This window comes from Epinephelus lanceolatus, chromosome 11 (genome assembly GCF_041903045.1).
Source record: "Epinephelus lanceolatus isolate andai-2023 chromosome 11, ASM4190304v1, whole genome shotgun sequence".
Lineage (NCBI taxonomy): Eukaryota > Metazoa > Chordata > Actinopteri > Perciformes > Serranidae > Epinephelus > Epinephelus lanceolatus.
In genome coordinates this window covers 19,624,937-19,641,250 of record NC_135744.1, presented here as the reverse complement: position 1 = coordinate 19,641,250, position 16,314 = coordinate 19,624,937, and the positions used below count along the sequence as shown (strand labels likewise).

At 45.9% G+C, this 16,314-nt stretch overlaps 1 protein-coding gene and 1 long non-coding RNA gene across 14 annotated transcripts in view; one reads left to right on the top strand and one right to left on the bottom strand.

The window, feature by feature from the left end:
• The window catches only part of auts2a (activator of transcription and developmental regulator AUTS2 a), a 449,192-nt gene that overhangs the window by 24,428 nt on the left and 408,450 nt on the right, over window positions 1-16,314 (bottom strand). The window contains exon 1 of one of the 13 annotated variants that reach the window (XM_033635374.2): window positions 2,776-2,969. The exons of the other annotated variants lie outside the window; for them this stretch is intronic. Coding sequence (XP_033491265.2) covers window positions 2,776-2,806 — 31 coding nt within the window. The 5' untranslated portion in view covers window positions 2,807-2,969. Of the gene's footprint in view, window positions 1-2,775; window positions 2,970-16,314 lie in introns of those variants that run through there. 13 annotated transcript variants of the gene reach the window in all.
• LOC144464654 (uncharacterized) lies at window positions 3,091-5,549 on the top strand. The gene is made up of 2 exons (XR_013492320.1): window positions 3,091-3,596; window positions 4,918-5,549. It is a non-coding gene; the product is annotated as an uncharacterized LOC144464654 (long non-coding RNA).

Below are 16,314 nucleotides of genomic sequence, written 5' to 3'. Positions count from 1 at the left end.
AAAATTAGAGTTGTAATTGAGCAGCAAGTGTTGACAGTGGTCTGACCTCAGGAGTGGTTTAGACAGCATATGTTCCCCAAAGAGCTCCTTGGTGAGGGACCGGGCTGTTTATTTGTTCTTAATGAAGCCTGCAGTTGCATTAATGGCAGACATCTTTAACAGATCTCCCTCCCACACAGAAGAGAACAATAAACAGCAGGCTGCTCGTTTCTGTCGGAGCTCGCTCTCACTTGTGTCCTCGCTTGCACATGCTCATAAAAGCCACAGACTCAGACCCATCCAGCTAATAGATAACACACTGCTCATCCTTCTCTCCATGTGTTTCATCTTTACAGCATCTTGCTAGTTTATTTGGTACAACTACACACTGTAATGCAGTCCAACACAACAGCCCCTCAAGAAACTTACAATGTTCACACACTCAAGAGAGTCTGTCTTTCTCCACACTTTCTCCTCCTTCTCTGGAAACTCAGAGTTCACATTAATGGATGACATTTGAGCTCAACTCCCACGTCTGCAGAATTGGAAGGTCTTTTGAGAACCCAGATGTTCTAATACTCCTCTCTGGTGCCCTAAGTGGAGACAGTCCATGTCGACCAAGTCTCCACATTAAATGGTAAGTTTGGTATTTTTCAACCTGGTCTCCATTTTCCCATGTTCTTGCATCTTAATGACTAATGGGAAAAACATTTCGGAAATCGGTCCAGTATTGAGCCAGAGCGCTGCAGACAGTCATAGCGGGACAGGCTGCAATATAACCACTTCAGGCATGTATGAACTGACAATGTACATCCACTAGAAGTGCTTGTTTTTGCCACTGACAGGCTCAGATTGTTATTCTACGTGTTTGTCAACATTATGGAAAGGATCCATACAAAGATAGACCTTTTTGTCAAAGATTAAGATCCTTTTTGTGAAAGCAGAACCAGCCCCGAAATCGCTATCACCAAACCCACCAGACTCCATTTAAATAAACAGTCATTTTAACATGTTAACAGCCGACATATTTTCACATCTAACAGGGTGAATTACAGGTTTATTTCAACCTAAACAGAGTTGGCGATTGTCAGAACAGTGGAGAGATTAATAAAGAGGGTTTTTGTGAATTTGATTTTGTTTCTGTTGACTTGGTAAAATTACTGTTTATTGGAGTCTGGTGGAACTGGCGATGGTGATTTCAGAGCTGGTTCTAGTTAAACAAAAAGGTCTATCTCTGTGGGGATATTTTCCATGATGTTGTCAGACACTTGTAAATATGTTTTGAACCTGTCAGTGACAAAAACAAGCCCCCCTCATTGGATGTAAACTGAAGGTGCATAAATGCCCCCAGTGGTTACATTGCAGTCTGTTTCGTCTGCAGCGCTTTCACTCAATATTGGACCAGTTTCAAAAATTGTTCCTATTAGTCACTTGGACAAAAGAAATTCTGAGAAAATCAGGTCCAGGTTGAAAATACAGACCTTCCCCTTTAAACAAGGGATTCATTTCCCCATCTGCAGACACCGCCCCATAATGCACCTCTACCAAGGCTTTGCATGACTGTTAGTCTGCAGTCATGCTGAGGAAGCTGTTAATTCCTATTTTGCCGAAAGCTACAAGCTAACCAAATGTTTACAAATGTTGTTGAGCAGAAGAGCAAAGACTTGCACTTTGGTCTTGTGGTATCAGTTCACAGAGAAGCTGAAACCCTGTGTCGATAACCTTAGCCAGGGAAGCTTTCTCCCTGATCTCATAGCCAAAGCCTCCAGAGAATCTCCAGTCTATTAGCTCCTTATCCCTCCCCTCTACAGCTCTGAAGACTTTAACAGCATTAGCTGCTCTAAGAGCAGTAACACCATACTCTGTGATACCCTCTCGTGTCTCCAGAGTGTCGGAGCACCTCGCAGCAATGAGTTCACAGCTCACAGGCATGCGTGTTGGACATGCCCCAGATGGGAGCTCAGGGCGCTGGGGCCTGACAATGATGGACGCTCCCCTGCTGGCCCTCCCAGACTCTCCGTCATGTCAGCAGCTCTCTAAAGCTAGAGCCCAGAGGGGTGTTGGGTTACACAGCCTGGACATCCCGCCGTGTGGAGGGTCTTGGACTGGAGCTGCTTTATTAGTGCTTGACTCCCAGGGGTGGCTGGGGAAGGGGAGTGGGAAGCTAAACAGAAATAAAGATGCTGGAAGGGGGGGGGGTTAGGTGAGCGGGCCAACTATTCTGGCTGTGAGAGCGTGACATGTGTAGTCTTTCAGTGAGAACACCACAGCCTGCTGATATCCCCTAACAGTAACACTAACTGCTGCTTTAACAAGCGGTGATTGAGCAAAAGGCCAAAAGCAGGTGGGAGGCGGGGGAGAGTTGTTAAGCCGCCTCTTTTAACATCTATATTTCATGCCTGTCTCATTTGGTTTATGAATTTTGTATCACAAGTTGCAAAGCCAAAGCAAGTGCGTATGTAAATATAAATAGCGTGTGTGTATATGCTGTGATGTCATGGTGCATGGTGTGCGTGGTTAACCGAGACATAAACCCCTGACTCCTCTTCTAAGACAGACTGTCTGTGACTGTGATCCTCTGTGAAATGGTACCAATCTGGGGTAATTGGGCTGTTCTGAGCTCTTCTGACAGATGCAAAGCCATAGAGCAGTGGCTGCCAGACCGCTGAGAACAAGCACTTACACATGTTTACAGTACAACAGAGTGCAAGACAGAAACAGAGGAGGAGGAGGGTAATGCAAGAGTGACAGGAAAAAGCAGAGAGGGAAAGACGCTCGCTCTGTCCCGTCTCCTACCTTCGCTAGTATCCATCCGTGCTCCATTCATACTCTGTCTGGTAGAGCCAAAGCGAACTGTCTCCCCTCTCTCTTCATAATGAAGCCATTTACTAACAGAGAGCTGCAGCGACAACACTCTTCCACCCACAGTAGCTCTGATTACAGCTGCTCCTGTTATGGCTCTTAACTGGTTCGCTCTCACCCCGCCAGCATGTGGAAAATCTGCTGCCTTAGACAGCTCCTGGGGCCTAAATGTTTGGACACCTTCCCCCAACACCGCCCCACAAAATCACCATCACTGTCCTTTAAATTCACAAGGATGTATCGGTGGGATCAGTGGCAGCGGGGTGTCCCATTTCCAGCTTGCCTTTAGAGAAATCTTTATATATCCCTGAGGGTGTGAGGTCAAGGTGGAGGGAACGTAATGGGAGAAGAGCCTGGTCAGGGACTCGATGACGGGCATGCTGGCACAGGTGACCACCAGAATGGGTGGATGGAAAGCCTGCCAAAGGGCCAGACTTCTCCTGCCAGTAGCCTGTGCAGGGCAGCCCTCAGGGGGACACTCGTTGCCTGCGGCTGACAGATCCTCTGCGGGTTTGGCTGTCATGACCAGGCTCACTGAGGCTTTGAAATAACAGCAGCGTGTAATGAGGATCCATCCAGTCCACAGCAATTGGTCAACGCACACTGTCACAGTGGTGTAAAACTACACCGAGAGACAAGGCAGCTGTGGAGCGAGCCAGACCATTTGACCTCAAACATCACGTCACGTGTACGGGAGCCAGCTGATGGTACTTCTCACAGGGCCTGATATCTCTACTAGCGAGGAGTGAGAAATGGTAGGTGTTGTTTCTTTGTGAGCATGTTTTTCCCCAGAGAGACACACAGAAGTCTCATGGCTGGCTGAGGAAGTGAGATGCTTGCTGACATGTGAGGCACCGTGGGCCTCTCAGCAGCCCCTACACTCTGTCAACCCTTGGCTTATTCAACGTCATAGTAGTGTGCACACCGTACCAATGTGGATTTAGATATGCTCAAGTGTTCACTAGCGTCATGAGCATGGTTGCTTGCCTAGTATGATGAATACGAGTACGTGCATCTTAAGCGATTGTTCTCTAAATCTTCTCGATCATTCTGAAGTGTCCAAATCATTTTTAAACAATTATCCATCCATCCATTTTCATCTGCTTATCCGGGGCAGGGTCATGGGGGCAGCAGGCCAAGCAAAGCACCCTAGACGTCCCTCTCCCCAGCAACACTTTCCAGCTCCTTCTGGGGGACCCCAAGGCATACCCAGGCCAGATGAGATATGTAATCCCTCCAGCATGTTCTGGGTCTGCCCCGGGGCCTCCTACCAGTAGGATGTACCCGGAACACCTCTAATGGGAGGAGCCCAGTAGGCATCCTGATCAGATGCCCGAACCACCTCAAGTGACCCCTTTCGACGTGAAGGAGCAGTGGCTCTACGCTGAGCTCCCTCTGGATGTCCGAGCTCCTGACCCTATCTCTAAGGCTGAGCCCAGACACCCCACGGAGGAAACTCATTTTGGCCGCTTGTATCAACAACCTCATTCTTTCGGTCACTACCCAGAGCTCATCATCATAGGTGAGGGCTGGGACATAGATGGACCAGTAACTCAAAAGCTTTGCCTTCTGGCTCAGTTCTCTCTTCACCACGACCATTCGGCGCAACGCCTGCATCACTGCAGAAGCCATACCAAACCGCCGATCCATCTCACGTTCCATTCTACCCTCACTCATGAACAAGAACCCGAGATACTTTAACTCCCTCGCTTGAGGCAGTAGGTCTAAAATACATTTTTCCACCAACATGGAACCAGTTCTGTTTCAGTTCCCGCACCTAATTTTGAACCCAAAAAGCTGGTTCCCACCTGGAACCAAAAAATAACAAGTCTATTGACTGCAAGTGCGAACTGTGATCACATCAGTGGGTGTAACATATTCTACAGGTGGGAAAGAGAGGATGGAGAATAGGCTTGTGCCGGTTTGAAAATTTTCCAACTGGTTTGATTTAAAGCCAAATATCTAACCGAACCGATATATCGAATTATATACCTAATTTTACCACTGGGGGTCGCATTTGAGCTATTTTTCCCAATAAAAGCCCATAATTGGTGTAATGTGCTTCCAATCCACTAGGTGGCAGTTACACAAGAAGAAGAAGACGCAGAAGGACACCAAGGAACCTTCCTCCGACTCCGCTCTCTCAGTGGAGACACGGCAGTTAGAGGGCCGAGCGAGAGGACGTCCTGTAGTAGTTCCAGCCCCCCAAATAGTACCAGGAACTTCTTCAGTGGAAACGGGTTACTAGGGCAACAAACTGAATGACTGCTGACTCCCTCGCACTTATCCCGCCCCCAATGAAGTTTGATCTCTTGCAGCAGCAGACAGCTGAGCGGAGCTGCGGAGTCCCTCTGAAGCCTCTGAGACAAACTAAACAAAACACTTGTAGGCTCCTCCACTTCATTTATAAACAAACATAAACCTTATTAAGTTGTCATAATGCATGTTACAACGCAAGATAAGTTGAATATAGTCCCTTGACACACCGCCAATGTGAAAACCTTTTTTTTTTTTCTTCCAGAAATTGGCACAAGCCTAATGGAGAAGTTCCTTTTTTTCCTTGATAAAAACAAATACAGTATCTGTAATATCAGAACAAAGCTTGCAGGTAATCAAAATGATAAACCATCTTGCAACTACTGTTTACTTCTGTTGTGCAACGCCCTCTGTTAATGACACGCCCTCAATTACAATTGTTCTACTCACAACTGTTGAAACACGGGCTGGTTTGCTACATAGCACCAAAGTTCAAAGAGTCTGGAATGGATCCAGTTCGAGAACTAGAGCTAATTTGGTGGGAGAAGGATAATTGTGTGTATCCTAGTAGTCTAGCAAACATGTCGTATGTATTTCCTTCTGCATGCAACATTTGTATAGACTTTAGGCATTTATTTTTATATCCATGTTTGGTAGTTTGCAGTCTTCTTTTTTTTACTGCCCCTGCGCAGTGCTACTAGTAATCAAAAACTTCAGAGCGTACCTTTGAGAGGTAGTATTTGCTACCTGAGATACATATGAGTGCACTAAAGAATTTCTCCAGGTGCAGGGTCAAAAAACAAACTGAAGGCAAAAGCCAGAAAAAAATATCTGTACACTGTACTGATAGCTCCCAGCAAATTAAATTCAACAAAGCAACATTTCGAGAGGTCTGAGAGATCTTCACTGGGCATTGCCAATGACAAGATCTCTTGCTTTGTTAAAGGTAATTTGCTGGGAGCTACTGGTACTGTATACACATCTAGTAATTGCTACCTGCCCAACACAACAGCAAAACATCTGAGCTATGACTGTTACTGATGAGCCTAAAATCTCTACTCATTGCATCATTCTGCGTGCGGACATTCACAGCTGAAAGGCATTGCAGGGCACAACTCAAAAGCAAAAACCGCCACAGACACCCATTCGAAAATAAAAATGCTTAGCATGAACCTTTGCAATTGCAAAGCTCAGCTGCTTTGATATGCATTCCTGCTCGGGGCTGGGGAACAGAACTGTGTCTTATATCTGTGTTAGACTGCACCAATGTGATTAGCCTATCTTGGCTTTTCCTTAAAGAAAACGGGGGGTGCTTTTAAAATTGGGCGAAGGGTTTAGTGCTTTGACTAGAGGTTAGTGGGTGATGGGAATTTTCAGATGTGATGTTATGATGGCCTGATGTTGACTCATACTCCTGGCCCTAAACACAGCTTTATATCCAACATACAGGCAGTGTGAGTACAATGCACAGGCAGCTTTTAATTTCAGCGTCTGAAGAATGTTCATTAAGCTGACGTGTTAAATCACTAACCAAGAGCAAAGATACATGAGTCAAACCTAGAATCTAAGAATACTGAAAGTTCAGCACAACTGCAAGTGTTTCACAACACACTGGCTGGCACTGCAACATGTGTTTCTTGTCAGTCACTGTGGCGGCTCAGAGGAACAATAGACAATCGCCTGTTGAGCCAACAAACTTCAAACACAGCCATGCCTAAATCTCAATTACAGTCACATGCTCATAAAAACCCACACCCGCTCATAAACACCTTCTCCCACTGTCTCTCACACTTAGTCAGACACACACACACACACACACACACACACAAAAAAACTCTACCAGTCAACAGGTCCAATGCCACTCTGGTTGAGCTGCATGCACTGCAGCTCTACGTCTGCTGCCTGGATCTGTTCAGTGTTGGCCTGTCCTCCATGAAGCCCTGTCAGCCTGTCAGCCAAGCCCAGCGGACTGTACCAAACCAGCCCACAGGGGGGTTCTGTTAATTGTACAGCTGACTCCTCTCTGAGGTGATAGACAACCTTGCCTCGTGCTTTTTTTTTTTTTTTTGAGACTCTCCAGTTGCATCAAGGGGTGTTGATGGTCTGCTCACCCATTGTGTCAAGTGTAGAAAAAGCCCTCTTTCTTCCTCTCCTGCTCCTGCCCCCCCTCCCTTCTCTTCACCCAGGAGGCAGAGTGAGAGTAACTGGATTGCAGCAATAAGGAGAGTGACAGCTCGAGCTGACACACTGACACCACCATGATTTCACCGGGGAGAGAGGCATGGAGGGCTGAAAAGAGAAATCTGTCCCCAGAGAGTCATCAGTCTGGGCCTCTTTCACTCTCTTTCAAATGGGGCCAACTGGTTTTACACACACATACAGGCTGCTAGCAAGGATCAGATTCAATACAGCCTGCACCGGGTGTTAAAATGGTCTAAGAAAAACTCATTCCTGAGTGGAATGAATGCATGGATTAAATGTCTGGTGAAGTATCAATTTGCATGTAGCCTTTTCTCTCCTTAAATCTTCACTGGCATTACAGAAGCAGCCGATGCATCTACGTGCATGTGTGTGCGAGTGTGTCAAGTGCCGTCTCATTACCCCCTCGCTCAGGTTACACTGCAGTCGGATTAGCGGGACACCCAGGGCAGAGACGAAGCTGTTAATGGCCGTCTCTCCTCTCCACTCCTACTTTCCTCCCTCCTTCCCTCTAGCCGGGAAATGCTGTGTGGTCTGTTGATGTGGTCGGTAAACCCATCGCTCACAAAAGGGGAAACAGGGAGATGTAACCAGGCCTAAGGTTCTCACCCTCTTCTCTCTGCTCGCACTCCTCTTTTTCAGGAAACCTCAGTGCAGCCACATCAACATGCTTTTCAAAATAACACCACAAATTAGCTGAGAGCTGTTGGCAAGCTTCAGGGTGATGAGCTATGGCTGTGGGACTGCAATACTTGGCGAGGGAGGGTTAGTGTAGGGGAGGCTGGTTGGGATTTGAGCTGTTTATTTGAACTGCACCGTCGTCCAAACAGTCAGCTGCCTCTCTGCTCCCTCGTCAAGCCTCAGCTTAAGCTAGGATTGTGTTGTTGGTGGGGAGAGAACAACTTGATATCCCCCTTTGGGCAGCGGCCGCCCTGAGCTTGGGTTACTTTAGAGGAACAATGCGGCCTCTGTCTGCGGCCTCCTTTCTCGACGAAGACATGGGCTCAGACAGGCTCGCTAGTGTCAGGCATGGCCAGGGGATTCATACATCACAACACCACACTGCACACTAACTGAGCGCAGGGTTTAGGGGAAAAAGCTTCCAAACACGGCTTCCCAGCTTTGCCTCTAAATGGCCCAGCAGAGCCCTCGTCTCAGCATGCTAAGAGCTAAACCAGACGTGCAGCCCATACCAACACAACGGGCCGTTTGCTCTTGGCTAGAAAGGCCTGAAAAACCAATCCCTTCTGGGATTTTGGTTTTTGTACAACAGTGTTTACAGTAAAACCTGACACGTGGAATAAAAAGGGGATGCTGGAACCCCAAATTCAAACAGCCCCCTCCAGGAGCAGCTTAATCTGTAACAGATGGTGACAGTCGGATGGACATTGATGGGTTTGGGCAGGCTCCTAAGAACAGTGGCCAAAAGCCAGAGATGATGCACCAAAGAATGGAGATAAAATAGAACATTGTGTTACACTTTATTTATATCAAATGCTTTCAAATTTCCTTTCCAGGACACATATAAAACTTTATACACTGGCACACATCGCCAACCACAAATTAACCATGTCCTCTCCACCCACTCAACTCAGAAGTCACAATCGATCTTGAGATCCCACCCAACACCAGGGGGCGGTCTTGCACCACAGCTTTCACAGCCCCAGTGCAACTTCCCCAGCACTCCTAGAAGTAGCCAGTAGCCTGTGGAAATGGGCTGAGACAAATGAAAGCCAGGCAATGTCTGTGCAGAGCAGAAACACATGCAAGGGATCTGAAAACTGCTGCTAACAAACCAGGATCCTGCTCTATAGTCCTCTCTAATCTGCCCTGCGGCTCATCAGGGCTTTATTTCTGCCCTGCATATTTATGAGAATCAGAGAGGGTGAGAGGAGGAAGGAGAAAAAAAAAAGATAACCTCTTTTCTTGTGGGAGCAATTAAAGCCTTGCTATCATCAATCCTGCTCAGAGTCCTCATACTCTGTCTCTCTCTCAGCTTTTTGTGTCTCTTAAAGGCTGTGTTTACACTTTCACTTCCACAGTACTGACCCTCCTTTGGTACTGAAGGAGCGCAAAGGGAAACAGAAACACTCCTTCACCTGACCCCTTCCCTTAGAAACAACAACCAAAAAAAAAACATTGCGGTAGATGATTTTGAGACACAAAGTCTGTCTCTCAGGTTTTATATACAGGATTCCTACAGTTACATGTACTGATGCAGTAAAAAAAACCTTGAACATGATGTCAACGCCCTGCAGTGTCTGAACAAATCCAACAACTTCTTTAATTCTTAACAGTTAAACATCTTTATTTTGGGTGGCCTTCTGGCATTGTTTTATCCATTCAACTCCCCATGACCATATAATCCAAAATGGGTGGTTCTATAAACATTGGTCATCAGTGTTTTTTTTTTTTTTCCCCTCTAAAGAGAGACCAAATCCTACTTCATGCTGCTCAAAGCAACACCAACACCTCTGGGGTGAATCGTTTCACAGCGAACAGTTACATCTTATCCCTTGTGTTAATCCCATCTCCTTTTTAGTGCATGTGTCTGTAAAGCTGCTATGCCGCATTTCTGGGACATGACCCTCAAGTTATTCCCCAGAACCCGAGTCTGTTTTCTACAATAGCATCATGACGAGGCAGCGGCGGTTACTAGAAAACACAGAGATTTGGAGAGGCGGCGAGGCGGAAATGGCTGCAGGGGGAAGACCTTGAGAGGGGAAAAGACGAGAGATAGAAGGGTGGATCATTCCAGACCAGCACTCCCGCTGTTATGTGCGTGCACACACACACACGCGCACACACACACACACACACACACACACACGCACACACACGTGCACATAAGCCACCATGAGGCCTCATTAAGGCGGTCTGCTCTCTCTGCCTCTTTGGCAATGTCACCTCTACCGCAGGGACCAAAGACTGACACAGGCATAATTGGCCTGAACACACCAACAGTGCACTGGGAATGGCTGGGTCTTGATAAGTGGTGTGTGTGTATATGTGTGTGTGTGTGTGTGTGTGTGTGTGTGTGTGTGTGTGGGGGGGGGGGGTGTTTTGACCCTGTTAATGCTGCAAAGTTGGCAGGAGAGTGGCTGGTGTCACATTGGATCATTGGATGCTGGTGATGGTGATGGGGAGGAGCTCTCCTGGGAAGAAGAGATGGGTGCTTTCAACACCTCCATTCGCCCATCCACTTGCATCTCCATCGTCAACATATGTCAAGGACACAGTGAGAATAAGACAACCCCAAAAAGCGAGATGCTTGCTTTCAAAAAGACGTGGCTTATGTATTTATCAAAGCCGTTAATCTACAGGAACTGCAGCTTTGCCACAAGCCTTCATGTGAAAATAAAAATGTATTTAGTAGAAGAACAAGAACAAGTTTTTTTTCAATCAGCAAAGACAAAGAAATCTTGTGTCTTTCTCATTATAATCCTCAATATTGTCTTAGTAACCATGCCAGATTTCTGAATAAACTGAGCATGCTTATATAAATCCTTCTACTTTACCTAGACCAACACAAAATATGCCACAGAGCGTTACCTCAGAGACCTGAGAGAAACAGACATGTACAGTATACAGTTGCTCACCATTCAACCCTGACTGGCTGCTAAACCGCCACATATCTCAGTGTGGCAGACACAAGGGGGCCTGCAGGAAAACTGAGGCCTTTCACTTTGATCTCTGGAGTGCAGCCCATTTAAATGTTTGTGTTTGAGATGTAGACCTTTAATTTTGGCCTGATGGGTTCCAGGCTCTTTGGGTTTAGCGTGGCATGTCGGATACAGGAGTGTTTACACAGTCTCCCTCCAGCTCTCCCGGTGCTGAAATAAGTGCATTAAGATGGATGGATTTACTTAGTCTCTAACCTCGGGAGTGGGAGAACAAACTCTGAATGACCTCTTTGTGTGGCTGGAGTGGATGGCGGGAGACTGGCCCACACTGCCGTATGTGTGTGCACCAACAGACCCATTCACAACATCTCCTTAAAACTGAGCCTCAATCAACAAACTGCTACCAAGTGGGCACGGACTGGACCCGCGGTCTCACATTCAGTATTTACCTGAAAATTCCAGAAAAATTCCAGAATTAGACCTGATTGCATGTGTTATGAGTGGAGCAGGTGACTGAGGAGGAAAATGGGGGTAAAAATGATATTAACTAGGATGCATAAGGGTGCGACTGTGCTCTTTCTTGGCTACAAACCTGACAAATCTCTTGGTCGCAGACCAAGAATGAGAAAGTTTGTGACCCAGCCACTGTGTTGAAAATAGTCGAGCCAAAACAAAGCACTGGCCTGAGCAAACGTTCTCATTTTACAGCTAAACAGTACACTAAAATATGTTTCTGAAAACTTTTATCGTGACAAATAGGCAATGCAGTTACAGAATCTTGATTTATATTTGATCAGCACTGTCTTAGTTTAGCGGCTTGGTCACAGACTTTCTCATTTTACAGCTAAACAGTGCACTAAAATATGTTCCTGAAAACATTTGAAGACAGAAATAAGCAATGCTATAACAGAATCTTGACTTACATTTGATTAGCGTTGCCTAGTTTGACAGTTTGATTGCAGTTCAGCTGCGTTAGAGACTCCTCAGCTCTGACTTGTTGTTTTCCCTCAGCTGCAGCGGTTTCTAGCAAATGCCATTAGAACAGGCCACAAGTGCTTTGAACTGGCTTTGAAGCCAGTTTCCATAGTGGCCAAATAGTGCAATTACACCTGTCATGTGATGCCCTGTGGCCCAAAAAGACTTTCACCCATTGACTTACATGGCGAAAGAGACGACTGTAAATCAGCGGGTACATTTTTTTCAGCATCACAACCACTGCAAAGTGACTCGTCAATATCAGAATTCAATCCATTTGGTCCGATATTATTTGCAAAGTCTAAAAGAGTGAATCATTTTATCCCCATTTTATTTAGTAAAGCATGAAATCAGAAGTTAGCCTGCTTGGCCAGTGGAAGTCTCCAGTGCACCTGCTCTATGGGTCACACAGTACAGACGCGGTGCCGATCATCCGGGTAATTTTATACTTGGCAGTTGAACTTTTTTGGCTTCATGCGCCACTGAGCAACTTTTATAGGAATGAACATGGCTCTGCCTCCAACGCTGTATCCAGTTCTCTTTAAAAATCCATGCATAGAAGCAACACAAGGAGGAGGAGGAGGAGGAGGAGGAAAAAGATTTTTAAAAAGGGAATCTGTCTCGAAGTTTGTCTCTGAGACAAAAAGTTATTTTGATAAAAGTTACCAACTTTAAGTAAGACCCATTAAAAACCTAACGTAAAAGTTTGGAAGGACCCTCTGAGCTCAGACCAGGACTCGTGATCAATAATACTAAAAGTGATGATTTTGAAATATTTAAAGTGGACAATGTTGCCATATATTTCCTCCTGCTGACAGACACAGTAAATGTGAGCTACAGACATGGGGGCTGGGCCATTGTTTACAACGGCGCGGCAGTAAATCAGCCAGTGCTATCCTTGATTTGTTAACCTCTGTTTGGCTGTGTCAGCAGATGAGGCATGGCTAGAGCTGCCCCTTTCATGCTCATGAAATACGGCCTTTCTCTCTGTAGTTACAGCCATGGGGAGGAAGAAGGGGGCAGGCCTTCCCTCTGTGCAGCAGCACAGGATATTGTGCTTCCTTTACCCCTTAGAGATACATCAGATGCTCCTAGCAGGGGGCGGGGAACCAACAGAGGTAAAGACTACTGGGGAAACGCCTGGAGTCTGATGTATCATTCAGACTTCAATCCTTCAGATCCTGGTCTTATTTCTCAAAACATTCGCCATTATTAAATATCAAAACACCATTTTGATTTGAATTAAGTTTTTGAGGCAAAACAACAGCACTTTATTCCAGCACTTATGTCTGGAGGGAGGGGGCAGCGACCTCTCTGTGACCTCCCAGCCCCTGGCAGGGAAAAAGAGACCGTCCTTGACTGCATCGGTTTATCAGAACGCACGAAAGGCCAATGGTAGTCAGGTCATCTTTCCACTGCGCATCAGGTCAAGTTCCACAGGCAGCCCTGATTCCTTGACACACAAACCCACACAGACGGCAGAGGTCAGCACGAGGGCAGCGCAGGGAGCCTGGGGCAGTAAACCAACACTGCCGCTGTGAAAGGCCAACCTTCTCTTTCCAGTCCGCTGAATGAGTTAGGGAGCTGCTCGGGTGATTTGTGGCGTGATTGTTGCTCTCTATATCACTTGAGATTACAGCAGGTGGCGGCCCACAGCCTGGAAGTACACACTGCTCCATCACCAGTCCAGCTCTCAGGAAACAGAGAGAGAATGAGGCAGAGAGAGAAAAACAAGCCCTTAGCTCCCTCCCACACAGCAGTAATACGCTCACAGGCAATTTTGCTGCCAGCAGAGCTCTCTATGACAATCCAGGGAGCTCTTCAGCTCTGATATCTGCCACAAAAGTTCACCTCCGCTTTTCTCTTTCCACTATTTTTTTAAACAATGCCATCAGCGCTGCAAATTACACCTTCCACATCGCGCATTATTCTCTCCCCTGGTGACAGACGCACTCAAGCCCGACACACTTCACCAGCGGCGCTCTTCACGCTGGCGTCAGCCCCGGGTCTCGCTGTAGCACCGCTTCATTTTCACATTAACTCCAGTAAAGCATGGTGAAATCAACGTTGTGCTGAGGGAGGGGGGGAATCACTACACTGTGCACTTCAATTCACCCCCACACTGAACTCGGTCTCACATCGTAGACACAGCTGCAGGAGATGTCTCATGGGGGACTAGCTTCTCCACAATATGTCTACCAAATGCAAAGCTTAAGTGCTATGCTGCAACTTTAAACAGAAAAATCACACGAGGAAGGTGTGAATGTGAAAATGTATGCGCAGGTAAAAGGGAATTAAAAAGGAGCAGTGTGTAGGATTTAGTGGCATCTAGCGGTGAGTTTATTATTCAGGAGGTTTTTACCAAGAGCCGAATTATCCACAGAGTTCTCTTCCTCTCCAAAACAAACACATCAGGTGATTTAAACTGGTAAAACACTGAATAAAGCAGTTTCACATTAAAATTCAGTGTTTCTCCGCTGCTGTTCGGCTCATTGCAGAAGAACCCCTAGTCTAACACCTACTAACGTGTGCTCATCTTTTTTCTCCGATAATTTCAAATCCAGACCTTCAGGAAGTTTCTAAGAGGAGCCGAATTATACACAGGATTCTCTTCCTCTCAATAACAAACAGATCAAGTGATTAAAATTGCTCAAAACACAAAACAAAGCAGTTTCACATTTAAATTCAGTGTTTCTCCAATGCTGTTCGGCTTGTTGCAGACAGGCCTTTAGCCCAGCACCTACTAATGTATGCTTACCTTTTTCTCTTATAATTTTAAATCCAGACTTTGAGGAGGTTTCTAACTGGAGCCAAATTATCTGCAGAGGTCTCTTTCTCTCCAAAAAACAAACAGACCAGGTGATATAAACCAGTAAAACACTAAATAAAGCAATTTCACATTACAAATCATTGTTTTTCTGATGCTGTTTGGCTTGTTGCAGAGGGGCTCCTAACGATGGTGGCTGCCATTAAAACGTGAAAGGCCCTATCTAGAACAAGTGTTTGGTTTGTCCACTCTGGGCTACTGTAGAAACATGGTGGTGCAACATGGCGGACTTCATGGACAAGGACCCGCTCTCTACGTTGATATAATTGGCTCATTCCAAGGAGACAGTTCTTATTTTCAGGTGATTATAAACTAAAGAAACATACTTATAATCCATTTTTGCCCTTAAACCCTTAAGATTACACCATCCCTCTATTTTCCATTGTCTTGTGTTTTAGCTTTAGTCCAAAACATATTTTGTATTCTAAAAAACAAAAATAAAAAAAATCAACAAACCAGACTCAACAGTTCACTGATGAGAACATGGCTCTACGGAGCTTTTTAAATGTCATCCAGCATTATCTTAATCTTACTGCTGGGGCTGCGCTTGACAAACAATGCGCACTGAGCTTAATCTCTGCTCTCCAGTGACTTAGCTGAGTCTCTGGGACGGCTTGTGGATTGACAATATCATAAAGGATGGGAATGTAACCGGGTGACAAGATATTACTGCCCTGGGACACAGCTTTAATCATTTGATAGATCTGTCTGCAGGCCTCTGTGGTGACATGCTGTGCTGGTCTGTCATCATCAGTATCTGTGCAACCCAGCACTTCAATCCACTCCCTGGACAGCAGTCACAGCCTTAATAAGGCTTGGTTACCGATTTCCACCCACGGCGCCTTGGAAGCAGCTCAGACTTTAGAAAAGTTGTTTATTTCACTGGTGGCAAATAGACTACACCACATCTTTTTGACTGGTGCTTACTCTCCTGCAGAGCAAATGAATCAGGTTAGCTAGCTGACACCTGCAGGCACATTGACGACGGCGGTAATTAGAGCTAACATTTAATGACTCTTAGTTAATGAAATCCATTCCTGGGCAAACTGAACTCGGAGCGAGCAGGAAGGAGGGAGAAAAACGGCGAGGCACGCAGAGAGTGATGGCGACTTTAAGCTGCACATTAGACAACTATGCACAGTTGACACCGGCGGCCCCGAGGTGACGCCGACACAAGAGGGGAAGAAAACAAATCAACGTCTGAGAACACAAAAGCCACATTCTCATCAGTTGGGTTTTCTTTTTAAAATGCAGTGTAGGCCTCGGGCAGAAAGAAAAAAAAAACATTATGGCTTTTGTGAGAGCATGAAAAATACACTGAAATTATTGAGTAGGTGAGAAGGCTGTGAGATTAAAAGATGAGGGACCAGCACTAAATCTTCAAAGACACCTGAGGTTGCCTTGGGCTGATTTCCAGTCTTGCGGCAGAGAATAAAAGCCAACAGTCAGTCATTACCACAGCTACACATCAGCAGCTGAATTACAATGGCCTTCTCAGTGCTCTTTTGGTTTAAGGTATATTCATGGGTCTTACCTTTGTTCCAATCAGTCACAATGTCGTTAACAATAATGGCACTGAGTCGAGATAACATT